General features: G+C 36.3%; 1 protein-coding gene across 3 annotated transcripts in view; it reads right to left on the bottom strand.

The window, feature by feature from the left end:
* PCDH11X (protocadherin 11 X-linked) overlaps nt 1-27938 on the bottom strand; it is a 670304-nt gene that overhangs the window by 444535 nt on the left and 197831 nt on the right. For all 3 annotated transcript variants that reach the window (XM_072334234.1, XM_072334233.1, XM_072334232.1), the window contains one exon: nt 403-474. In XM_072334234.1, coding sequence (XP_072190335.1) covers nt 403-474 — 72 coding nt within the window. The remainder of the gene's footprint in view (nt 1-402; nt 475-27938) is intronic.

Genomic DNA, 27938 nt, shown 5'->3' with positions numbered 1-27938 from the left:
CATAGGCTGATCATCTCTCAAAACTTTCTTTCAAAATAACACTCCACAAACTCAATTTCTACACCAGAAGATGCTCACAGTTTCTTGTCACGCTATTCAGAAAGTGGTTTGGCTTTGTAAGGTTTTGCAGCCTTTCAAGCATGTCAGGAACACAAGCTGAAGGAAAGATAATTGTGGCATTTCTACACTAGAAAAAAAGCTGAATCAAATCCTGAGAGTTTAACTAAAAAACACTAACAATCATCCAGATAGCCAAATAACAAATCATTTTGACATATGATGGTAAGAACCACAGAGCTACCTTAAAAGCAATGTTTCTTTAGAGCCCTAGATTGATTCTATTAAGAGTGAGAAAAAACACCATTAGAAAAAAGCCTTATGAGAAAAGTCATTCCAGCCTACCTGTGGCTGAGTCCACGGCTCCAGCGTTGATTCTTTTAAAGGAGTTTGTGGCCTTCCCATTTCTTTTGTGTGCTTTAAGGAGAGAAAAGTATGCTTCAGGTTATGCGTTCAACCATTCTATTGGTATTCAGCATTAATTTCCCTTGAGGGAATAAAACAATACTCATGCACAAAATTCATACGAAATAATCAAAATATATGATGACTGCATGCATTTAGAGTAGACTGCAGGTCTGATATTTTTACAGCCAAGTAACCTAATTTTCATAGAGCGGCTTTAAGCTTCCAGGTGTGGGGGTGCACACCTCCATCTCCGTATGCAAGGGAAAAACCTCAAACAAAAGCCTGACATTATTTGCCAACACAGTGAGGTACAGAGGCTGAATTTCCAAGAGAATCACTTGTGTTCTCATTCTCCAGCTTTTCACAATATTGGAATTTTTCAAGATTGACTGCCCCAAAGCAAGGGTCTGTATAATCAAAGAGATTAAAATAGTCTTCAGAGAATTAGATTTGCTGACCCTTCACAATTCCTCTTCCACTGTTTAATATTATTAAAACAATCTGCAAATAGTTGTTGTTTTCTGTAATTGCTCTGCTTCAGTAACAAATACGTGAGAGTAGTAAGCACTGGGACTAAGCACTGAATAGGATGCCATCTCCTTTTAATTTTCTCCATAGGGATTTCCAAAGGAAGAACTCTGCACATTGCTGCATAGACACAAACAAGACTCCTTTTTCTGCCTAATTCCTTTAGGTTGTACAATGGAAAAAATGGTTTTCACAAAATAGATCTTCTGTTCATATGTATTGTATTTAGGTGCCAGAATCTTTCTCCTCCTGAAATACAGTACCTCTATCGTGCTACTTTTTGGACAAGGCCTTTGACAATATGCAATATAAGTATCATCTTATCCAGATACCACATCAGAGAGATCTAAATGCCAATGGAGACTGCAAGGATTGTCAGTGTGAGAGTCATATGCCATTAGATTTTCTGTCATATGCAGTAAAATATGATCTCTTGAAAGAAAACAATTTTTTGAAATACAGAACTTGTGGGTAACTTCAGTTAGTATGGAACATTCACAAGGCTCATTTCAAAAAACACCTTATTAAATGGAAATTTTGTTTTGGCAGGTAAGATTGCCTGTAATACTAGATTACAGACAATCATTTGTACCGCTTTTGTTGCTATATTTTGGGGTAGCAACTGAATATGATTCATTCTTGAAATAGAACAATAAATGCATTTCAAAAGAAAAAAGAAATAACCACAGATACAGTGAACACTAAAAAGAGTTCAAATGAATGCATCTGGGAAGGGAAGGCTGTGTTTTCCATATGTTCAAAAGCAAATGTATTCTACCTTGTAATCTTTCGTTAAATGTAATAATCAAGCATCAAAAGGACCCAAACACATACTGAAAATTATTAAATATATCAATTGTGGTGCTAAGACACGGTAATAATTCCATACAGGATAACCTGCCAGGAAGTGACATTAAAAATCTGAGCATTTCTTTACAAGTAGTTTTTTTTGTTTTGTTTTTTTTTTTTATACAACATTGGTCCAATCAGTGCTATTATAGAGAAGAAGAAAAAAAGAAGAAAAAAAAAAAAAAAGCAAAAATAATGTGTATGAGATCATAAAGCATAAAGGACACAAAAGTACATTTAGGTGAGATGGATTAAAACATTTTTTTCACCTAAAGCTTTTAAGTATCGTTTTAAAACAGCGTTCTGCATTTTAGGTATGACGACTGAGTCACATCTTAATGCTGAGCTTCTCATTGACTGGCACCTTAGGTTCCTCATTTGCTAGCTCCTGTTCCCACTACCCAGAAACAACGAGTAACTTTCCCCCCCTCCAAAGGGGAGCATCAGTGACAAAACACAACAATACTGACACACACAGCAGATCTTAGGGCAACTACCAGCTATTCTGCATCCTGTAATACATGGAAGATAGCTAAAAAAAAAAAAAAAAAAAAAAAAAAGTACTGATCTGAAGAACCCAGAAGTCACTGACATTTTTTAATTTTTTGATTTTTTAAAAATCTTTTTTAATTGCAGAATAAAAAAGACACGAAGCATCTCTGTGATCTGTGACTGCACACAAGGTAGCTCTCAAACACCAGCCATTGGACTTCTTACAAGCAGCACATCTGCTGCAACTTCAAACTCAGCATGTTACAAAACTCAGATTGTTCAAATACCTGTTCTGAACTAGCAATTGTACTTCTAGCCTACACGCTGCCTACTTAAAGCATGCTGAGATACATTCAAATTCTTCATGGATCGTATAAGCAGTCCTTATCCACAAGTTCTGTTTTCCTTTCTATGGAAAGGAAAGAAGAATGTGGTAATGATAGGTAATACTCCTGTGAGCATCTTTCTTCCAGCACAGATAAAAAGCTCTTTACTAAATGCAGGAAGCTTTTGGAATCCTTTATCCCACCGTTTTGCTTGGAGCATCATCCTACAAGCTTCTGCAGTTTGTACAGTTTCTCTAGAGAAACAACAGGAACATTCCCACAGTCTTTTGTTTATGTTCTCCCTACTTCCTCAGTTTGACACTTAAGTTTCACATGTAGAAGAAAATTGTAGTCATAATGAGATAAAGATGGAATGATTTCAACCTTGATATTATATTATTGTTTCAGCAGTGCCATTAAAGCTCCCTTAGCTCTTGTACATGCACAGATTAGATTCTTTCTAGCAGGCAGGCAAGACTTCTAGAATAAATGAGGTTCCTTCCATTTTTGATGAAACATCTGTCACTTCCAGTACAGCCAACAACCCCACAAGAGCAGGGCATTTCTGGACAACTGATTCAGTTCCCACTGTTCTGCCTTATACAGCTGCCCTGGTAAAGGCACTGGTCAAAGCAGAAAAAACACCAAGGTTTTACTAATGAAGTTTTCTTTATCTCAGAGATCCCAGAGGGAAATGCACTATTCCTAGCAGTTATACCCCAAGGCCAGGCAATCCTGCCTACCCACAGAAAGTCCCGCTTTCAGGTATTTTCTCATTTAAAAAAGAAATGACATCTGTTATCTTCTGCCCAACCCCTTAGAAATTACCCTGATCTACTACATCAGCAATCAATGAAGTCCAGAACAATGGCTTGAAATACTGAAATTACTGTGAGCGAAGTATTTTGCTGATATTTGGAATTTTCTGTCTAGTTATAACAACAAAACAAAGTCTTAGTATATATATATATTTTTTTTTATTATTTATTTATTTATTTTTTTTTAGCAAAAATGAAACTCATCATGGAAATTTCCTGTTGTTTATTAGGAACAATGAGTTAATAAACATATTGTATGGGAGATTGGTAATCACAGCCTGAACCTCTGATTAATCAGCTGAGGCAAGTATGGGGTCAGCTGTGGGAGCACAGGTGAGAGTGATGTAGCTGTGCTCCCGGGAGGGGTGGAGCTTGACTCCATCCCCTCTGAGACCTCATTTAAGGGCTGACTCCCACTGGAGCAGTATCTCTTGGAGATCGCTCACCAGGGAGGACTGCCCCAGCTGCTTCAGTCAAGGCACCACCATTGGTGAGTTTTTCCTTTACTTATTCACTTATATACCTTCTGTACATTTTGTTTCCATCTGTACATTAAAAACCAATACACATATAATTACTTATGACAGTTTGGCACTTTTAAAATCTACAAGAGAAAATAAATTGTAAAATAGATTCTAACGGTTATGAAAGTCATCATTTTAAGACAGCCTTCCTTTTTATCCTTAAGTTGCCACACTGCTACATCCATTCTGAAATATGAGGGGGGAATCTCTTGTGCAATTCAGACTATTCAAACTAATTTTACAACAATTTCATGCACAGAGATCTCCCTTCTGAGAGCATCCTGTTCCAACACTACTCAGCTCCAGGTAGCTGTTCAGGTTAGGCTGATCCATAGCAAAACACTGCTCATCTGCTCAGCCTATTTCCTGCAGCAGGCTCAGCTCTTCTCCCTAAGGCTCCCTGTGCATTGGAGGGGCAGGTCAGGAAGAGGAGATACGGCTGACTGTGGAAGAGAAATACCTATTCCCTGTGACCCTGTCTGACAGCCACATGTCAAGTTCTCCCTTTTGCCTCTCTCTCCACAGGGCATCACAACAGAAGCAGCCAACTGATCAAGCTGCCCACTGGTGCTGGCATCAGTGCTGGGAGCTGTTGCAGGCCGGAGGCTGCCCACACTCAGCCTCTACTGAGCCACAGTGCTCGCCCTTAGCTTCCTCTGGCCAGACTCCTGAGCTGTAGCAGCCTCTAATGCAGAACTCATACTCTGAAACCGTGGGAAACTTCCTCCCTTTTTGTTAAATTATGTTCAACTGGTTGGCCTCAGCTTCATGAGCTGGGCTATTAAAGTAATCATAAAAATATACAGTAACTTGACCCATGGGTATGACCAATTTTTCAATGACTTTTCCAGACCACAAAGACAATTTGTTCTGGCCCTTAAACTTTCTGTTCCAGTACTAAATACTGGATTTGTTCAGCTAGGAGTCATCTCCTTTTCATCCCACCTCCCTATGGGCAGGTTTTTGCTTTTCCTCAAAGGAAATCCGGATTTATTAAAGTTAAAAAGAAGAGAAAAAGTTATGATGTGACAAATTTGTTTTATGTATTTTTATTTCTGGAAAAGCCCGAAAATTATCTAGACAGATATTACCACCAATAATACTAATGGTTATTGATTGCTGTGAGAAGCAAAAGCAGACTGAAATCCAAAGATAATATGATGCATTTTTCTCTGGTGCCTTACAAAATTGCTATGGCAGCATTAAGATTGTCTGACTCGAAAGTGTTCCACTCGGGCACTTTACAAGAAGGAGAAAAAAAAAGAAAAAGGACTTTATGAAATTGTCTTTCAAGCTGAAATACTGTATTGCTTGAAGTGAGATTTAGGAAACAAACAGCAGAAGACATTCTGTAAGCAGTATATTAGCACAAAGTCTGGCCAGGATCACATCTGTTTGTTTGGGGCTGCTTTTGTCTTTTGCAGTTTTGTTTAAACAGCCAAAAATTGCACTTTTTAGATCTGTGGCATTTACTGCTTTTCTATCCCACATAATAATTACAAAACTATGTGTACTAATTTCACTGTCCAGAGAGAACATCTTTATCATCACATTGAGTCAGAGAATCTCTATAGCCTGAGTGAGAGATTATCTCCATGAACAATGCCTCCTTCTTGCCTCTAAGTTGATTTTAGGTAATTGGATTCCTGCAGTCTGCTTCTGCAATCCCTCAGGTGAAAGGTGATCACTTTGAGTGAAAAAAAGATTAATTTTATGTAACAGACTGCTGGGGAAATAAATAAATAAATAAAATTTGTACCATACTTCTGAGCTTCAGATAAATATGAAAATAAATCTGCATTAAGTAAATTTTCCTATGGGAAAGCCATAGGATAGCTGAAATCAAGATGCCAGAAGAGATTCATATGGGAATGCTTTTGTTTTCTGTTTGAGAAACACATCAGGTCTGCCTTTTGCCAAAGAACAAAAAGGCAATGTAGAGCTCACAGATTAAACCCTTTGTGGAGTTGTCAGTAGGGAACCCACAGTCTAGACCCCTGAAATGTGATTTAGGAATGATGAGAACAACCAGCTATCCATGCCAGACAGCCACATGGCATCACCATTTACTCAGTACTGCTTTGGCTGCAGCAACCACAACTCCCTTGCTGGAAATACCAGAATGCCTTGTGATGTTGCTGCATGTCCTCCAGTGATTCTTTCGCCTCAACTGCGACAATTTAACCCAGCAAGTCTGTAATGGTACTGCCAACAGGCAGCTTTATCTTGCAATTACCTCTTCAAAGATGCAATAAATCACCTAGTGCATATACAGTCAGACAGCAATTATAAGGGCATGATTTCCAGGGGTGTTGCGCAGCCTCCATCATTTAGAGCTGCTACACTATTACTCTAGAAGAAGCAGCTCCTTGCACATATCTGACCTCCTTTTGCTATGAGGTGCCTTCAGACACAGTGGGTGTCTGGTGGGTACTGGGGGACAGGAGACCAGGGCCAGCTGTGCAGAGGGGGAGGAGTGGTGCAGCTACTAGGAGAGCTCAGAGGTTTAACAAAGCCTGACATGAGATTTGCCAGATGGTTCTGTATCGGATTGTAAAACTTTAAACTAATCTTCATTTAAGAGTTTTAAGGGCTGTATCCCTCTTATAAAGCCTCTTGCTCTTTTGCCTGGTTGATTCTGGTAAATTATAGATCAGACTTTAGGAAACTGCTTCCATGAGCAGCGGCTCCTTAAATCTCAGCTAAACTGAGCAAGAAGATTACATGTTATTATGATGTAGCACAGCAGGATTTTTGTACAGCAAACATAATGATGTAGAGAAGGATAAAACTATCATTCTGCACAAGGAGGTCATCCATACAAGAACAATGCTTTTTATACAGCTAGCAAATCCATACACGGGGAATTTTCACTTGGCAAATTCCTTTTCTTAGTGGCTCTGTCAAGAAACCCAACCATAAGCCAAAGCCAGATCTATATTTCAACATCTTACAGGAAAAAGAAGATGTCACTGTGGAGAAATTATTCCAAACATTACTAGAAAAAGTATCTATTTCAAGGGCAATTTTAGGGTAAATGCATCCTTATTGCTTTTATGCAAGGAGAAAGGATTTCTTCTGAATCCCCTGTGAAATGTCAGATACTGTATGTGGTATTAAAAATTAAGATGCTCACTAATCTTACAAGTGCACATATATACTTTTAATTGTAAATCAAATACACTACATATGGAAAAGAACAAAGCAATGTCAGAACAGCAAGGGTAGAAAAGCTTTCTACCTGCTGTCAAGTATCTGTAATCTTACACACTATCTTCACAATTGTACAGCTACAAATTAGAGAGGGAGTTTAAATATTTTAGGCACTAAGCGCTGACAAAGTTGAAGTGAGAAATACAAATATTTGGTGACTACTGATGGGAAAACTTCAATAATCAAGAGACTGAAATCATCATGTTTAAGGACTTGACACGGGAATGTCATTACACTTGTGACCTAACAATCTTATGAACAGTTGATAGAAATATTTTAGTCTGTTCCATTTTGAGTCTGCAGCCTATTGAATTTGCTCTCGTTTCCATTTTCTGTACATGATTTTGAATGCAATAAAGTAATGTCAAATGACTTCCCCTTTCTCTCCCTTTTTAATTGAAGCATTATTTCCTGCACATGAAAGCTTTTGACTTAAAAGCAATCAGGTGTGATATTCACAGCTCTGGGCTTTTCAAAATGTCACACATAGGAATTATTCAGATTTATCCTAAAGCTCTCAGTAAGAACATCAGCATTCTACAATGCCTAAGAAAATTTCCTATCTGTGATAATATGCTACTCAGGAATTTGTTGTTCAACTGATTTTATTACATTTAAGTAACAATCAGACATTGTTTCACATCTGTTTTATCTTGCTCTTTGCTAACATTATAAAACAAGCTTCCCCATTTTCAGAACAGATAAAGATTTCTTAATCAGTGCAATGCCTGCTGACTGTAAGAACAAACTTATTCTCACTAATTCAGATAACCCTAACAGAGCAAAGTTACTTTAAATTTTTATCAATCTGGAACTGTTTTTTAGATCGTACATGTAAAAATCTCAGCGGAAATAGCTGATAAGATATGTTCACACTGCATGTTTGGACTTGAAAGTATTTACATATATTAGAATAACATGACATTATATGTAAAGGTATTCTGTCATCAAGTGAAATGTGGAAAAAAACAAACAAACAAAAAAAAAAAAAAAAAAAAAAAAAAAAAACCCACACAATACCAAACAATTTGTTTTAGCTGCCTGGGCTCTACTTAGCTTTCAAAGAAAAACTATAAATGTACACAAGTCTGTTTTGTGACTCAGATGTAAAGCATCGTGTTAAAAATGTAATACATGGTAGCAAAACTACCAATTGTTACATTCAGGCATATTTTCTCCAGAGTTGTTAAAATTACATTTCCTGTGATATCCTCTGGAAAAAGTTTCTCTTTCTGTGGGATACCCAGAAAATACAGCATAACTTCTGCCAGCATCCACCTTGTCCAAATGTTTTGTTTTGTTTTGTTTTGTTTTTTTCCTTAGGCCTGTCATCCTCTTGATCTGTGCTGTGACTAAGTTGAACATTATAGGAATCCAGCTTCTTATAGCAAACATTTTCAATTTAAATTGCTTTCTCTCTCAACATTAAGTCTGAATTGGATAAAGGTGTTAAATGCTAAGACGTCCTAGGTTTTTTACTTTACTAATCAAGCAAACTAAAATTACATTATCACAGGCAGCCAGGACTGGCTAGAACCTAGTGGGTGGAGAAAGGCCTGAATGAGAAACTCACATGTCAATTACAGACAGAGAGAATAGCTGACAAACTTCTGCACTTTAAGCTTTGAAGTGTGGCAGAACTAAGGAAGATGTGCCACCTTAAATTAGATTTTTCAAGAAAGTTGATAAATAGGCTTACTCATGAAGAACAGCAGGACTAATCTGCAATTCTCTTGACATTAGAGACAACATGATCTATAGAAGCCTTGTTGGATCATCAGCTTTTTTCATTTATGTCATCCTATTTATATTCCTTATCCCCAGCTGCAACTATTTGTCTTCTAAAATGTGTTTGATTTTTCTAGTGCCTATTGTAGCTCTTAGTATATGAAGTAAAATAAGCAGTCAGACTTCAGGTGGCAAAGTATTTATGGTATAAGTATCTGTTCTTATCTTTTTTCTCTTATCTAGTCTGTGTAAATTATTCAGCATGTTTCCTAACCCATGGCACAGAATTTGGATTGAATAAACACAGTGTAACTCTTAAAACAGAGAGGAGAAGGGAAACGCATATAGGAGTCACCAAGGCTAAGTACCGGCAAGCATACGTCCATCTTCCTCTCCAGCAGATAGATGCAAGGTGGATGCATTGCCCTGCTGAAGTCAGGCCTGCAGGCTATACCAGCAGAAAAATACACGCCAGTCTTTGTGTGAACATAAACTTCTGTAATCACATTATCCTGTACTTTGTTATTTAGCTGGGAGTGTGAAATCTCAATATTATGATAGTAAAATTAATTTAAAGTTCTATTACACTCTTGTCAACCAAAATAAACTGGTGCCTGTCTGCCTCTGTAGCTCCTTTCCTTGGACAACTACACATATCAGCTTTCCATTAAGATAAGCAACAGAAAAATACTTATTTACTTCTTCCAATGGCAAGTCCACTATCCACAGATACAAACCTTACCCTCACCCCATGTCAGGAATCCCTCCAAAAGTTACAAGAAAAAATCTATTTTGATATTATTCATTTAGCTGTGCTAATAGAGTTTGGTGCCAAAGGAATAAACATTCTACTTCGGGATGAATTATAAAATTTAACTTCTTTTTTTTTCCAGCCAAACATAATAAATAATGACAGTATGAAATAACTTCTTGCTGACATATATAATTCTGTCTGCTATGCTGTCCTCCTGGAAGGAGGGAAAAAAGCCCATGACATGATGTAATCAGAACTTCCCTGATATTTAACTGCCTCTGTATTTATGGTAGATCCTTTAGTGGCTAGAGTGCAAAGCAGGAAGGCTGAGAAGCACTGTGGTGCATCTACTATTTCCTGTCCTGTTCCTGATCAGAAATTTGCTCTGAGGTGAGACAAAGCCCAGCTCTTCCTGCTGAACCCAGCACAAGTGTGGCACCAGCTGCCCATGCTGCTGCAAAACGTGATTGCTATTCTGCTTGAAGACAGCTAAAGCTTAGAAGGTAGTATAATGAACACAGTTAGGAATAAAAGCCATGCTCTCCATAGGTTTTTAAACTGAGGTAAGAATTGAGAATACAGAAGGATCAGGTTAGATTTGAGTCTTTTAAATAATGGGCAAGGCAGGAATGGTATTTCAGAAATAGTGAAGAACGCTGACAGATGGGTGTTAGGGTGGTTTTAAAGATGTCTGAACTTAATTCTGTGGGGTGTCTTCACTTGAGTTAAATCAGTTTCTGAATGTCTTCTACGGTGCTGTACCTCGGTCTGAGTACATCCTCACCTTCTAGTTTAAAGTTTAACTCTGACACATGCAGTTTCCCAAGTAATCTTCCTGGCACTTTCCATGTTTCATCATTTACTTTCTGTTATTCATGAATTACTGGAGGAAAAATTGTTTTTCCCCTTTAGGCAGGGCAGGTGAAAAAGAAAAAGAAGAAAATCCAGAACACTCCATATGAAATGAAATGTTCCATAATTATAGGATTAACTTAGTTTATGCAGGTCTCTTTCTGCTAATAAGCCTTACTCTGGAAAATTTCTTAAATACAGACCTTCTATATTAGCACATAAAGAACTGTTATTAATATCACTCCTCTGAAAGCAACATCATTCTTGTTTCAGAAGTGCCAAAAAGTCATTTCTAAAACAGCAGACAACCTATCTCCCTCATTTTTTCCTAGATGAGAGACTAAATGCCCGCTCTTTCTTAAGATTGGGAAGAATAAAGTAACACATTAGTGCACTGCAAGCAGATTTCATACTACAAAACACTAGCATTTGGAAAAAGATGCCTTTCGAACAGGTACATACTCACACATGCTTCCTCTGTCTCCCAAACATGTCAGAATTCCAGAACCATTCCAAAATTCAAACATTTTGGATGTGCTACATGAAATTGTAATATACTCTTGTTATGAGTCTTGCATTGCAGAGGATACTCTTACTAGACAACACACTTCAGAAGTTCTGCTCATCTCTGAATTATTGTAAATAGTTCATTTTCTGCATCTGACTTCTCAACAATAGTCTTAGAAGGCAGTGCAAAAACTGGGATGTTTTTTGTTAATTTTTAGAGAAATGTACATCACAATGGATTAGAGAAAGCAAGATCACAGAAGCTACTATTTTGTACACAGAACTCTAAAGTAAGTAGCAGATAGATTACTCTGGGGCATTGCTTTAATTCTTTCAAATGATGTATTCCAGGAATAACTATTTCTAAAAGCTCAATTTATTAAGATAAGAATCATTAGAGTATCTTTCTGATGGAAGTTCAGGGGTTTTCTTATCTCATTTAACAGAAGAGATTTGCAAGTATTTGGAAAGGCAAAAACATAGGAAATTGCCATCACTGGATTTCTGAACTCTTTAATCTGAATTGCTGTTTGTCTTACTCTAAAGCCCACTTTCGGTAAAATAAAATGGCAGTGAAATCAGACACGATAGCCACTTTTATTAATGTACTATGAAATGCATATATGCACTTTATCCATATACAGCATACTGGGAATACTTTCACATATAAAGACAGAGATAATTTCCTAAAAGGTTATACAAGTCTTCCGTGATCTTCTGTAATACACATCACTTATGTGTTACAGAAAAAACATTCAGTTATCTCATGATTATCGTGGTAGACTGGCTGGTGTAAGTTCAAAATCCTAACTATAAGAAACGCCGTCACATGACAGTGCCCCTTAGACCTTTTCAGATCACATTTTACTATTCAGATTCCAGCACCCAATGTAGTTTCACTGAAATGAGAGATCTGAACTTAATGTGAATTCTATAGGAGCAATTCTAGTGAGAGGTTTACTAGATAAACAAAACAGGCTAACAAAATGATCTTGGTCTAGTGTTCTTTATTTTCACAGAATATTTGACTGCGTAAATGCACATATAGCTTAGCGTTCTGTGTAAATTAAAACACTTTCGAGCAGAAAGATCAAATAAAGATGATTTAAATTGTCTTTTCTGAAGTAGAAAATAAATATTTTTTCCTCCCTTGATATATTAAGTATTTCTTTTATTCCCATTGTACTGTAGCAAAGATACAACACCACTATTACAAGAATGCAAAGCTGTTACTATCTGTATATACAGAAATAGGCAGCTTCAGCTTGCTAAAATAAAATATATCATCTTTTTCTTTATTATTCTAGACTTATCTCAAAGGGAGCAGTAAGAAGGAAACAAGAGGCCATGTAAAACTTGTCAACTGAACCAAATAGAATTTTTCGGGCAAGAGTACTCAGTACATATAGGCTGACTACACAAATGTACCAACTTCTCGTCTCTTTCCTTCTCTGAATAGTTGAGAAAAAACACTGCATTTCAGTATTAGTGAAGTGGAAGTCAAAAAGCAAACATCAAACTTTTGAAGTTCTTCAAAATGTCTGTGTTTAGTTCTGGTACAGCAGTACTGAGCAATTCAGGCTGCTCAGTACACCCAGACTGACACTGGTCAGCCCAGAGAGTCTGTTCTGACAGCATCTTGAAACAGTCATCCATTTCTTTTTCTTCAGCAAATAATAAGTTCAAATAAAAATGAAAAGAAAAAAAACAGGAATGCCACTTCTGCTCATTTGCTGGATGCTAAGAAATGCTGCAGATTAAAATACTAAAGAACCGAAAAGCCCCCAAAGATGAATATTTTTAAACAGGGAGTGAAAAGACATTTGTTCTTATTTTTAGACAAACACTGATTGTACAAAGAAAATTTACCCACTGGAAATATGGAAATCACAGATAAGACAATAAAAATGACAAATGGCATACAAAGAAAATAATGTAAAGGAGTTCTCTAAAACAAAGATGCTTTTGATACATAACAAAATGAGCAGGTGTCATGCAACTGATGTTAGACTAAAGACATATGGACAGGGATGTCGGGACTGCAGAAAGTCAAATGAAAAACCCACTAAACTGTTTCCTATGTATGATAAACATAAATCCTGAAACAACAGACCTAATCCTACATTGTCCTGAATCCTCCGAGTGAGGAATTTTATATGACCTCTCTTCACTGTGAATGAGTACAAAATTTGGACAATATTTTACCTTTAGCTTTATAAATCAGCAATACTGGATTTTTATGGGGTTGGTTTTTTTTGCAATGGCATATACATGTTAAATGCACTGTCTTGTGGTCAGTTATGGGCACAGTTCCCAACTGATTGAAAGTTATGTAAAAAGAACAGAAGGTAGAAGCAACCCAAAATGGGACTGCTGGTCTGATATTAATGCATTCTTCAGAAGATTAAGCTCTAGAGAAATTATCAGTTTTAAACCTTTGAAAATTAAAAAAATGTTCAGATTATGCTTTCATCCTTTCTACTCAAATATAGCAAGTTTATGAATGACTATTCAGCATTTATCTTATATATATATATATATATATATATATATGTATATCAATATACATATATATATATATGTATAATCGGTAACTGCCACTTCATGCACTTCCTGCAGTGATACAGAAGTGCCAAAGGGTACGTGTCGTATGACAGCAATTTCTCAGTTTGTTTAAGTAACAGAATGCTCTGTACTGACAGATCAACAAAAGATACATTAAATCCTCAGCAGACCCATTTGTCCATTATTACCTGCCAGAGGACTGCTCTTGTGTTGTTCAGTGTTCCGAAACAGCTCTTTCAAAACCTGAAAAAGCTACATATTTTTAAACTACTCAAAAAGACTGAAGAAAGTCACAAAAAATATTGTAATACTGGCTCACTTCCAGCTGAAGTGGCAGCCCCATCCCTGCCATTGAAAAACTAAAGTTACTAAAAGTTTCTCCTAGGGGATTAGGAAAAAACTGTAAGGAGAACAAACAGGCATAAAGGGAGCAATCTCAGCTAAATCATGGATGGTAAAGCCATACAATTAGTTTATCATTTATCAGCCAAATAATAGGTGATAACAACATACTAATTAAACTCGAAGAAAAATATAAACTTATAAATGAAGCTTTCCTCTTTAGAGAGAAAATAAGATACACACTAGGTATACCTGTAACTTATTTTGAAGTTTGTAATATATTTTGTCTTACAATTTATCTACCTTCTTTCATATTCTAGCTGTTTTTTTAAGCAGTCACAGATCAGTTTGTTGCTCCACTTCCACCAAGAGTAACTACAAGGCAACAAACAAGTTCATCCTCACAAATCTCTGATTACTGGGAGAACTGGGGACTGAGAAAGAAATATAACAAGAAAAGGGAAAAGGGAAAAAAAGGTGGAAAAGGGAGAAGAGGGAAGAGGGAAAAATATATGTAGGACTTCAGAATTTTGTTTTATGGAAATTTTCAAAGAACTATGTTATATTACATATTATTAGACTATTGTTAAATAATCTCAAAGATTAATAGCAATAGACATGAAATGGCAAAGCATCATGAACTCTTATTACGTGTCCCACCCCTATCACAAGAGAGACAGAAAACTTTGAATCTAGGATTACTTTAGAAAAGGGGAAAATGATAATACAGAATTAATATTGAAACTCCCCAACAAAATATAGCTATAAATGCATCAAATACTACAAAATCACAAGATTTATGGTAAAAAATCCACTGTGGAAATCATTTTTCCACTTACTTGTTTACAAGGCTTTCCTATATTTATCTCTCACTTTACAGAAATATTTTACCAGAGCATAAAACACCAATGATTCATTTTACGAAAACAAGTTTGTTTTGGAAAATGTAGCGTGGAAGAATCTCATCATGAAAAGCTAAAATGACTATGAAGGAAATTACACAGCTCAAGTAAATTGTTAAATAGTCACCTCCTTACAAGACTTAATAATATATCACAACCAGAACTTAGACTCAATTTAAAAAACTGTGATATTTGTCTCCCAGATATATAGTGGGACTTGTCTTTTGTTTTCCTTCTATCATCATCCTTCTAAAACTTTATGAAAATATCTCTCATTCATAAAACTTCTTCAAACATTTTTCCACCAATAACTGATCTCTTTCATTTTCCTCTATCATAAATTCCCCACCATAACAGCACATTCCTGGCTGCTTTGAAACAAGCATTCAATTCTACATTCCTTCCATTCACTTCAAAATGTATATATACCATCTTACTTCGGGGCATCATTTAACCTGGTCCTCCCAAGTCGCAGTTCCAGCAGACCCTCCCACTAACTTCTCACTTCAATAACTTGATTTGCTGCCTCCTCTAACTGTCCTTCCCATCAAATCAATCCCTTGACTCCTCCAGTTTTTCTGAAGGCTTGACTGCAAGAGGAAATTATCCTTATATTTTTCCGCATTTCTCTGTGTCACTGGAGAAAGATTATGTTTATCATTAGATAACATGTTATCATTAGATATTAAGCATTTGCCATCACATTTGGGTTCAGATAACCAATGAGCCAGTCAGTGCTTCCGGACTTAGAGTCCATCAGTGCTGGAAGATTGGCAGGAGTACTGCAAATACACCTAATAAAAACATTGCTACAAGTAATAAGGATTCTCCACACCATCACATACACAAACACGCATGAAAGTTACAATTTCTTTTAGGACACTGCCTTTACAGCCTTACAGTCTGGGAATTCTTCTTTCACTTTTAATTTTCAGACATCTTGGAGCAAACTAATAACTCACTTCCACATATGACATTTTTCTATCTAGGAAGAACACCACATTAGATAGTTTAGTGAAGAAGGAAGAATACAGATAAGGTAAACAAACCACTCCTACAGAAGTACTCAAACAAATGGTATTTTCCATGTTCCAAGCTAAATAAATAAATAAATAAAATCATGCTGTAGCAGGCTATATGTAGTGATACACACAAGTATGTATTTACAGATCAAGTAAATTCTATTAGGACCACTCACAAAAGAGTAGTTTCAAGAGCAGAGATCAAATTAACCATAGTATCATAGTATCGTGCGAGTTGGAAGGGACCTTAGAGATCATCGCGTCCAACTCCCGGGATTCAAGACCCTCTGTGTAGCAGAGCAGCATTTCTGCAACTTGCGCCACAGGGGGGATTCGAACCCCGGGCCTCTGGTGTTGCAAGCAGCAATTCTACCACTGCGCCACCAGAGGCACACAATTAATACATTGGATTTTAAGTGAGTAAGACAGAATACCTTGTTTAATCTAGCAAGGCCATGGATTTGACAACATAGCATTTAAGAGTAGCAATATTCAGAGCTGCAACAATGAAGACAAAACAGAAGCAATCACAAGAGTGCAGTGTAGAACCTCCTTTAGCAGAACCTCTAAGCCTTTCTAAGTTCTGGAAGTGAGATTTTTATAAGTGATAATTCCACCCTCTGGCACTTCTAACACATTTTTCATAAGTAACTCACATTTGCCCCTGTTAGCTCTGATGCGTTTTACAGTTTTAGCAACACAATTTTTCCTGCTTTTGCAGATTTGCATTTGTCCACACACGTTTGATATAAGCTGGCAAACCACAGCTTGTCTCCAGAGTGAAACAACCCCCTGAACAACACAAGCTCTCTTTCTGACAAGAAGGCAATGCCAAGATGTCACTGTGTGTGTGCTCTGATGACTTAATTTCAGTACCTTGAAGTCAGAACACTGAGGACACAACTTGCCCATTTCATGGTTCTCATCCCACCTCAAAATCACTATTGATCACACGACCACAGTACCAGCAAAGCCTCTACTTTATGTTATATTAATAAATGTTTGCAAATCACAGTTTTCATCATTAAAAGGCTACTACCTGGGAATAAGAGGGTTAAGGAAGCAAGCAAAATGTACAAAGAATATTTGTCTTAAGGCAGACAGCTTCAGAATTTCAAGCACAGAAAATCAGCAGTCTGTAAACATATCTACAGAACAGATTATGTAACCATATACACAGTTCCTATTGCAGTGGTCCATAAAACATGCAAAAATATTTTCTTATGTTAGGAAAAACATTAATGTATACAAGATAAATTCATAACCTGGAATATTCTTGAAAGCTTAGTTAAATTAACTGTACTTCTTGAGAGCTCAAAGCAATGTGATAAATGTGATATCTGTAGCAATAAAGGACACACAGCAATTCACCTAGAAAGTAAATGGTCTAAGCAGTATCTAAGTATTTGTATCAATATGGTAGAAATATAGGAGTTCTCAGTACAGAGGCACAGTTTGGAAATTGTAACTTGTCGTACAAGACAGAAAAGAGCAGGAAGAAATGGGAAATTTGTGAATTTCATACATCAACTTAAAATCTAAATAAACTTTTTCCACAAGTTTTGTTCAATGACCTTTTCAGTTACTTACACACTGTGGTAAATTTCAGCAATAATAAAAAATATTTTTTATCATGATAATTTTCTCTTTATGGAAAAAAAAAAAAAAAATCATAAGGTAGCCACAGGAGAAACACTACCCTGCACTTGCTAGTGTGTTGTGCCAGACAGTTTCCAACCCCATGTTCTGTTTTTGATTTTCAAGGAAATCTATGAAGCACGAGTTTTAGGAGAGCAAGACATTGGTTGCAATAGTTTTAACACAGAGAAGTATTTGTTTTTTTGTTTGTTGTTGTTACTGTTTTGCTTGTTTGTTTTTACAGAGTATTTCAGGGACTTTAAAAGAAAAAAAATAATGTTGTGGACCATTAAGATCAGCTCCCTAATGCACAGTAAGCACTCACTGGAAAAAAAAAGGTTTTACTGTTTCAGGCTCAGCATACACTCTTCTGCTTTTAGATGTCAACAGGTCCTCTCCAATCATGCCCTTGGCATTCGTAAGACATCCCTCTTGTTATCACCCTGCACAGCTGCCAACACACAGAAATGGCCTTGGTTTCACAATCTGGAGATCTGCTAAGTCATAACTTATATACATACACACATAGAGGCACTTGTGCTTAGGTTTCCTTCATTTAAAGATGGCTATCCAAAGTTACCATCCCATGGTAAAAAGCATAGGTGAGGGAGAGTCTTCTGGACTTTTCTAGTAAGGTTATACAAAAGCTTTTATTATTATTAAGATTCCTACCAATGAAGAATAATCCTATGACATTCCATACCCATAAATATCCTGTTTTTACAGAAAAACAGGAATGTGTGTCCATTTTCATGGAATGCTAGCAGAAAATTGCATAGAAGCTGTCACCATAAAACTTGCCCTATCCAGAATAAATTTGCTTGCCAAAAACTGGTGTGCATATAAATGCAGTATGAATCAGCATAATATGTCTGTACTTCATAACAATTGTGGTCAGAAAGCAAATTCTTTCAGCCTAGCTGAAATTCATCTAAATTCCCTAGTCCCCAGTTCTGTTTCTGTTGGAATAAAACCAAAACACAATGAGCTCAGGTCCCTCCTTCCAAAGAACTCTAAAAGCTTGTCTTTTGTGCCCTCTCTTTATGAAGAACCAAATGACCATAGACGCCTGTGCTACTGTTCATTTATATTATGTTAACTGTCACCAGTTTTCAGCATGTCATAAAGTATTAACAGAGAGTAATAGAGAATGCCTATTTTCCTAGGGGAAATAAAATGTCGCATAGTCTGCAGCATATCAACTTACAAGTATTTTATCAATTTTTATACAGATTTTATACGCTAGTATGAATGAAAATGCTAGTCACAATTAATACCTATCTCAATGGATACATAAATACATATCTGTTGAGATAGCGCAGTATCTCTTAAAAGTAAATAAGCAACAGCCATTTTGTTTGTTTCAATTATGCAACGATTGTGAACTTTAACAGTCCTCAAAGTAACTAGTTTTGATGGTGTGTTGTCGGGTATTTTGGAGGAGTGACCCTTTTCAACCAAAGAGATCTCTCCTGTCTCTCAATAATATTTTAAAGCATTGTAGGTACAACATAATTGCAGAAGTCACTAACGATAAAAATCCATCAGGGCTGATGTGGCACTATCAGTCCTTGTGGGAGTACCTGTATTTTAAGAAAGGATAAAAAGCTTTCTGTGACTTGGTGTTTTCTAGTGTTTTTTTTTTTTTTTTTTTTTTTTTTTTTTTCCTCAGAAATTACAGAGTTGTGATTGCTTGCTCCTTTTTTTTTTTTTTTTTTTTTTTTTTTTTTTTTTAAGACATTTTCAAGTACTTTCAGATTTTCACTTTTCTGAGCTGGCAAACTTCTTCTCCATTTCAGGTACAAAACAACAAACAGGACCTCCACTGAACTTATTAATTACTTAACCAAACTTTGCACTAAGAACTGAACATAAAATGTTTATTTATTTCACTTGTTCCTCTGTGCTTTTAGTTATCTGTAACTAACCATCTGGACTTCCACTACCAACAAAACATTGCTTTTAGCTGTTAGATGAGGGTCAGAATCACATCTTGAAAAGGCTGTACTTCTAATTACATAGAAGTACAACAGTGTGAAACACTTAACATCCACATACAAAAGCTGTAACTTATAGCCTAAAGTGAAGTAATTACAACACTGAATACTGTTATGCACTTCGTTCTTTTGATGTAAGGAATGTGGGCTCTATTCACAATTGCTGACAAGATACCTGAGAATATGCTCATGCCAAACTCCAAAATAAACCATAAAACAGCACTCTCCATCCTGATGCTAATGCATTGACGAATAAACAATGATGCTGGCACCACTCCTCATCCCTTTCTACAAGAGCTTCCACCAGGGATGGCTCCAGGCACCCCCTCTGAGCACCACAGAGCTTCTCTCACCATCACTGCTTCCCTGCAGGCATTTCATTCCAGGTGTCAGAAAATGTAATGCCATATTTTTCCCCAGAGACCCAGAGCTGTATTTCAGCCAACCCATGAATCAGACGCAGAAGAGAAGAATTCACAACACAAATGAATTATAAAGCAACAATCTTCTGGATCTTCAAATAGAGTAACCAGTGAGATACAGACTTCTGAAACTCCATTGGAGAGGACACAGGATTACTAAGAACACATGATTAGTATGTTTGTACAACAGTTCTACCCTGAGAGCTTTCAAGACAACTGGAAACCTACAGAAAGCACTTTTAGTGAGTGCCAGAATGAATTACTCCAGTAAATACATTTCAGAAGTTGGAAGATAAAAATGTGAATTCCACTTCTGCCTTGAAAGCTTTGTCTTATACCCTCTCCTTTCCCCTGCTCACATGCCCAGAACACAAAGACTTCATAGACTTAAAAACACAATGCTGTGGAAGTGACAGACTCAGCCTGATTTCCTTACGGGTCTGCTTTTATGTGAAATCTTTTTTTTTCTTCTTTCTTTTCTCTTTACACACTTTAGCTACAGAGCTCATTCATCTTTGTAGACAAATAACGTGTGCTTCTCTTCTAAACATAGGAAGATTTCTTTGGGAAAAAAAGCAAAGAGATCAAATTAGAGCAGTATGAGAGTGTGTGTGTACAACCATTTTAATTTAATCAGATTATTAAATAGTAGAAAAAGGCAGCACTTTTTTTCATGTAGGTACTCATTTGATATGAGTATTTTTAACTACAGGGGTCAACAGATATTTTAAATGTGAAGTAGAGAGATCTCTGCAATATCAACTGACCAGTCCTGATACATCTCCTGATTTCCTTGGAGTTTCTTCCAGGTAGATTAATTTTTTGAAGAACAAATATTCTTGGCAATATTTTGAAGCCCTTTTGAATGTATTTAATTAATTATTCAAAGCACAAAGACTACAGAGAAATCAGATAATCAAATAATTCTTACTCTATATGAAGACTACATCCCGTTTTTTGCAATGAAAAAGACTGAGAGATTAATTGAATTGTCCAAGGTGGTATGTTGAGTAATAAACAGACTTAATGGAAGTAGGAGCTTCTAGCACCAGAACTTACAGCTAGTTTAGCAGATTGAAAAATACTTAAGATGAAAGATACAATGGCCCTCCTGCAGAGTGTCAGCAACACATCATTTCAGACAATAAGTAATATTGCACCAAGTCCTAATGACCCCTCTTAAGACAACAAAGCCAGCTATCTACAATGCCAAGTGTTGGAACAGTAAGATGAAACTATGTGGCTCATTCCCATGAATTATTTTATTCAGACAGGAATACATTTTTCTAGACCACATGATTTAGCATTGAGATATATCTGAAAATACATGAAGTCATAAAGCAAGTTCAGATTGTAACTTTTATTAGCAAGAACTGTTACGTGTTTTTATGCCAGTTTTAGACAGAAACAAAAGTTAAATATGTACACCATATATTACCTCATTCAGGAGAAAGTAACTTCAAAAATTGCAGTTATATTCTTTTGACACAAAGAATTATACTATCTGCTAAAGATCATTTGAATTCACCAAAGTAGTAAGAAGTTAAGCAAAACTTCTCCATTTGAAATACAAAACACAGAGCAAGTTAGAAAGAAGCAAAAAGCAAATAGGAACAAGCTAAGGAAATATAATGAGGATCTTGGAAGCATTAATCTAATAAAAAAAAAGTCTCTTAATTTAAAAACAAAACAAAACAAAACAAAACAAAACAAAAAAAACAAGTCTGAAGTAGAAGGTTAGAAAGTCTCTGAAGCATTCGTAAAGAGATGCTTAATCTTAGAAGAATGTTTTCCACTGTTCAGTATCTCTGTGTAGCAAACACATTTTCAGAATGGTCATCTTCTATTCTGAATACCATTTTAAGTATTTCTAAAGTTTCCAGACTTGCAATGCTTTTCGTATGTTTCGTTGCATTGTGAGCTTTTTTTCCCCCTTCATTCTGCTTTTAATTCTTCTGTGAAAGATCTGACAATATTTTGCCAGTGTCTACAATAGCAAGTCTAGCTTTGCTTAGATTAAGAAAAAGTTAGAACAGTTCGTTAATATCTCCTTTAATAATGCTGAAGTTATTTTTAAAAGTGTACTTCCTCTAATGGAATAGATGACTTCTTTGCCTCTGTGACTTTCTTTCCAAACTGCACATACTTTATATGAAACATAGCTCCGAGGCTGTCAATTGAGCTTGAAAGTTAATGTTCCTGTAAATCACCAACTGCCAAAATGAGTTACACCATTTACCTTGTGACTGTTTTTTGAAACTTATCATTAAAGTATTTAGCTAATCGCTCCACAGACTGTTTATATGGCCAGCAGCCACAGACATATATACAGCCTCAACAACAGAAGTGCATGATCACTGGATAAGCGATGTTATGGTAAGTGTGCTATAGCAGTGACTGATTTCAAAACTGAAACTGCCACGAATCATGTCATTAACTTAAGATTCTCTCTCCATACTAACCAATCTTGAGCCAGAAGAGCCAGAGCAACAGCATAGCTTTTAAAGTGCTTTCCACAGAACTCAGGAGGTGAAATACAGGGTTTTCATTCTTTAAATTCACAGGCAAATAATTTTTGCAAACATTGATCTTTATTTCTCTATATATTGGCTTACTTTTACATCCATCCCTGAATCTACTTAAAAAAGATAACCAGAGTACAGACTTAACATTTTACACTGGGAGAAAATGCTCAGAGTTCAATAAGCATTAGTGGAGGCTCTGATCCAACTAAGTGGCTGAGGGCAAACAATGTGCAACATCCATAGCAAAAGATAAGAAAACATCAGTCAGATCATTCTTGACACTTAAGTTGATACATTTCAACTGAGCGTAATATTTCAAAGTAACAATTGGAAGAGATAGAGCTTAAACCACAATATCAAGAGAGAGGAGAAAGATCAAATACCAGAAGACACTGGAGTGTGCTGTAGAGTGAAATCCATACAGGGAAGTGGTCCAGGGTCCACACTGGATATTTGCTTTGTGTGTGTTTCAGCAGTTTCTGCCTTGTTCTAGTCCAGTCTTACTGTTAACAGTGACTTTAAAATGAAACACATAAATGGTCCGCTTAAGTTAACGGCAGAGTTTCAACTAAAACTAAATCCAGTTTGCACACTTCAAAACCATTTCACAAAATGAATGTAGGTGGATTAATTAGAGACCACTTTATCCCAACAAAAATACCAACTTCACCTTCTACATCCAGCCAACTGGCAAATTTAGGATCATTAGCCTAATTAATTTTAGCTAATATCTGCTAATTTACTGTAAACTGACCTTTAATATAAGATCAGTTAAAGTCATCCGACTGCAGTTTTGGAAGTACTGCTTTTAGAAAAGCCATCTCAGAGAGCAAACTGGGACAAGGAGCAAAACCATTGTCAAACTGGGAGTTTGGTCAATAATGCACTAACAGAAAGTAGTTCATGAAAGTGGGAACTGAGCTGCTGCAGACAACTAGGGAAAAAAACAAACAAACAAAAAAAAACCTACCACATTTACATTTCATTAGGAAATATTTTTTTCCCAATACTGTATTTTAAAATTATATCCTCTTTCCTTTCATCTTTAAATCAGTGGAAGTCCCCTGTGTCATTACAAAGCTATAAACAGCACTTCAACAATGATTACATGCCAGCATTGTCATCTTTCCTCATGCCCATAAAAGGACAAATTTCTGCTCAGATTGCAAGATGATTGTAATGTTACAGGCCAGTAAGGATTAGTAAAAACAGTACATAAATGCTACAATACAGCCGGCAACTGAATTTGAGAAGAGAAAGAAGTAGGTACAGATTTTAAGTGACAGGGAACTGATTACTTTAATGTTCATAATAATACGACCTGCCAGCAGAATAAAGAATAGAGTCATCAGTTTACTACCAGTGGTGACATTTCTTGTTGTCATTCAGCAAACTAATTGCCTCTTTTGTCAGGTATGAATTTCTTTTAACAGAGATGTTAAAGACAATGGGGCCTGGCCAAGAAGATACTCTGATTTGTAAAGGCTTCTGTTTATTAAGGTTCCTTTTCAAGTTTGTTTATCATTTATGCTGATGTCTGAAAAGCTATTGGGTTCTTGCTTTTCAGAGTACGGTATAGAAATAAGACAGAAAGCATTATGAAGCAATTTGCCAGTCTGTATATAACAACCTAAAGCATGTATCTATTTCTTCTTTAGAGAACAGGAAGCATTTAATCATTTCTGAAAGACCTACTTATCAAACTGAATTACTTGAAGCATCTCCCTATAAATCACAGTGAAAAAGTGTTTTATGTTTCCAGAACTGAAGCTTCTATTCCAGTGAGTGGAAATGTTAGCAAGCATATAGGCCCCATTATGCAGAATCTTGCAAACTCCCCTAACTTTGCAATGCCTACTTTGTGAATAAACTCCTTGCTGAGTAATATTACTCAGTCCACAAATGTGGTACACACATAATTCTTCTTAATTCTAACAGCCCATGTTCAGAAGTTGTGTACAGTTCTGCAAAGTGTGTCTCTATCTTCCTGAGTTTTTGTAGGTATTCAAGAAAGTACTTTGTGGTATTAATCCTGAATGATCAAGCTGAATATAGTTATACATATTCACCAGGATTTACTTATTTTGCACTCTCAGACTATGCATCACAATATCTGCCAGTACACAGGAATTATATGAGACTGAAAAGTCTTCACTTTCAACAGCAGATGCACTCAAAAAAAATAAAGATTTGAAACTTGCTTTTGCTGAAAAAATATTTCTCAAGAATTCAACATTTACCTCAGTATAGCATGGAAGCTCTGAGTTGCTTTCAAACACTAATATTTGGCTTTTCTGACATGGAAACCAATAAGATATGTCATCATGACAAAGCATCGTCAGAGATACAGGGCAATAAATAGGTACAGCATATGCAATTGTTTGAAAAAAAAAAAAAAAAAAAAAAAAAAATCATGCACAAAACTCCTATTAGACTGAATATCTGTAACTTTGCATACATAATAGTTCCAGAGTCAAGAAAGTGCCTTTTCAGAAGATAAGAGGTCAGAAGGCAAAGCGGCTGAGCACATTAGTGGTTATCCCTTCTATTCACATTGCTTATGTGCCGTTACCAGTAGTGACAGTCAATTGGAAGATCAGAACTACAACGTGAGCCACTACTCAGTTGATTAAAAGCAGTAAGAATACCTGTAGCAATGCATCATATCTATCAAATAATACTCTGTGATGTTGTAACACAGCAGCAGCACATATGAGCACATGGTAGAACAGAGTACGTTCTACCAGTCAATGTGTTGCAAAAGCACAAACATCTAACTGACTGCAGTTGTGTTTACCTTCTCCTTTCCTGCTATAATTCATCAGCTGATAACATATTTTGCATTTTTAAAGTCATGGAAATCTACCAGAGGAAACTAACTGCTGTTTCTCGTGCTTTTGTTTCCCTGTAAAGAAGGATTTAAGTTTTAGTGCCTGCTTTATGTTAGCATCTACCTACTGGTATTTAGAGAGTTAAATTTCAGTTGAAATAATTGACAAACATATTTTATCACAAAAAAGTCCTCCATTTGCCACTTATGTACATGTTCAAAATAAACTTGTTATGACTTGATGCTAACAATGTATAATTTGTGTGGCGCAGTGGTATGAGGTGCTGCTTGCAACACCGGAGGCCCGGGTTTGAATCCCCCCTGTGAAGCAAGTGGTACAAGTGCTGCTCTGCTACACAGAAGGGCTTGAATCCCGGGAGTTGGACTCGATGATCTCTAAGGTCCCTTCCAACTCGCACAATACTGTGATACTGTGATACCCCAAACATGGGCTAACATGGCAGCTCTTATAGGCTCCCTTAGGAGTATTATTGCCTTACTGCTAAAGAAAATTCTCAGTTTTTAATAAATTGCCCATGAAATACATGAAATTATGATAGAGGTTCCCAGGAACTTACTTAAATCACCAGTGATTTAACACTTGTTTCTAGTTATTGGCACAACACTGTTTAGTCTAGCTGTGTTTACACAGCTTTTACCAAAACACAGTATTAAAATAGTTAACTTTTGTTTACACTGTTTTCCAAACACACATGCAAGGTATTTTATTCTTTCTGCTGTTACTTTACACTTCACTGCATTTCGTTACTGAACTCCCTTCACAGCTTAAGCCATTTCCAAGCACTATTTGATCAGAAGACTTCAAATGTAGAAAAAAAAAACACAGAATTTGTCAGTGTACACAATGTGCCCTAATTTAGACACACCTAATGTGAGAGGGAAGGGTTGTTTTGCTTCCTTTCTTATCTCAAAGTATAGACTGCATAATGGCTGTGATAAATCTATGAGATGTTTTTAATAGGAATAGAAATTAGGAATCATTTTCCTTAGACAAGGATATTTTTTCATGCAATTAGAAGAGACAATTCCTCTCCATTTCCACACACTCATATTATGACTACAATGAGCACAATGACACTGATATTATGAAAACAACTAAATGTTTCAGCACTGTTGATTAAGCTCCTCTCCAGTTCCCACAGCAGTATCCAGTCCTGGCTGGAGTATCCAGCTGCATGTTGTGCTACCTACTCTGTGCTATGAGATGCACAGTGCCAAACAAAGCCTGAATTCTGTTTGTCAGTTGTTCACCAAGAATATACAAAGACTCCAATTACAAAACCATCAAGCCGGTAGTTTTGATTGCATTAGATCCTACTGAAGCATAAGGAGTTACAGTTCCAGTGCTGGAGCAGATTTTGTCTTTCCTGCTCATGGGCGTTATAGCATTGAACAATCATCCCTGTGATTTCAAATTGATTACTCGTTTACCTAAAGTTAGAAACATAGCTTCACTAGACACCTTTGCAAAGCTACTGAGCACAGAGTGAGTTTTTACTGTAGCCCAGCTAAGCTACATGTACATAAAGCTTTGCATATGACGTTTTGCAGCCTTAGAAATTGAAGCCTCTCTACTATTCTTCTCTGTACATTTCATTATATTTAAACAGAAATACTTTAACATTTTGATAATATGTATAAAATATGTATAAGCGTCTCTATGACATTCCAGTCGCCAAAGCGCAAAAAGTCTTTTCCTTCCTTAATTATAATTAATCATCATTATCAGTATCCCCCCAGGACACAGACACATTTTCATCATTAAAAATTTGGTATTTTAAGACATCTAAAAAAAAAAAAAAAAAAAAAAAGACAAATTGGATGATGAAAATACAGGAACTGGTGTGAATGAAGCAGGTTTATAACAGGTACGCTGATTAAGTTCTTGAATAGTTAGTGATTACGATCAAATAAAATGCTAAAAGTAGTTTCTCCTTCACAGATATGCTAGATGTTACAAAAAATAGAAAAGCCTACTTAACTAATGAGGTTTGAAACATTCTACATTATTTACAGAAGTCAAACACTTATTGCCTCTCAGAGAGTATTCATTACTGATATCAAAGTCCCCAGAAATAATAGTTGTGAGGACACACAAATAGAAACCAGAAAGTATTTTGAAAGCCCAACCAGAAAGTGCTGCATTTAGTATAAGACAGAATACTGATACAACAGAAATATCACACATATAAGTGGACAACTAATATATCATAGTATCATAGTATCGTGCAAGTTGGAAGGGACCTTAGAGATCATCGAGTCCAACTCCTGGGATTCGAGCCCTTCTGTGTAGCAGAGCAGCATTTCTGCCACTTGCGCCACAGGGGGGATTCGAACCCCGAGCCTCTGGTGTTGCAAGCAGCAATTCTACCACTGCACCACCAGAGGCACACAAATGAATGAATGCACTAGGAAAACAACAAAATCAATTTGCCCTATATTACATTCACATGCAACTACATAAACTGAATAACATACTCTGTATATGCATGAACATTTTAGCCTTTAGGCCATGTATTTTTCAAAACAATTAATGCAAGAATATTCTGACCTAGGTGATACTGTAACATAAGGCTGATTTAATTGTGCTGTAGAATGAATATTAAAAGCAATGTGAA

Source organism: Excalfactoria chinensis, chromosome 4 (assembly GCF_039878825.1).
Source record: "Excalfactoria chinensis isolate bCotChi1 chromosome 4, bCotChi1.hap2, whole genome shotgun sequence".
In the NCBI taxonomy this organism is placed as follows: Eukaryota; Metazoa; Chordata; class Aves; order Galliformes; family Phasianidae; genus Excalfactoria; species Excalfactoria chinensis.
Note: the sequence above shows the minus strand (reverse complement) of the source record. Positions and strands in the feature narration are given on the sequence as shown.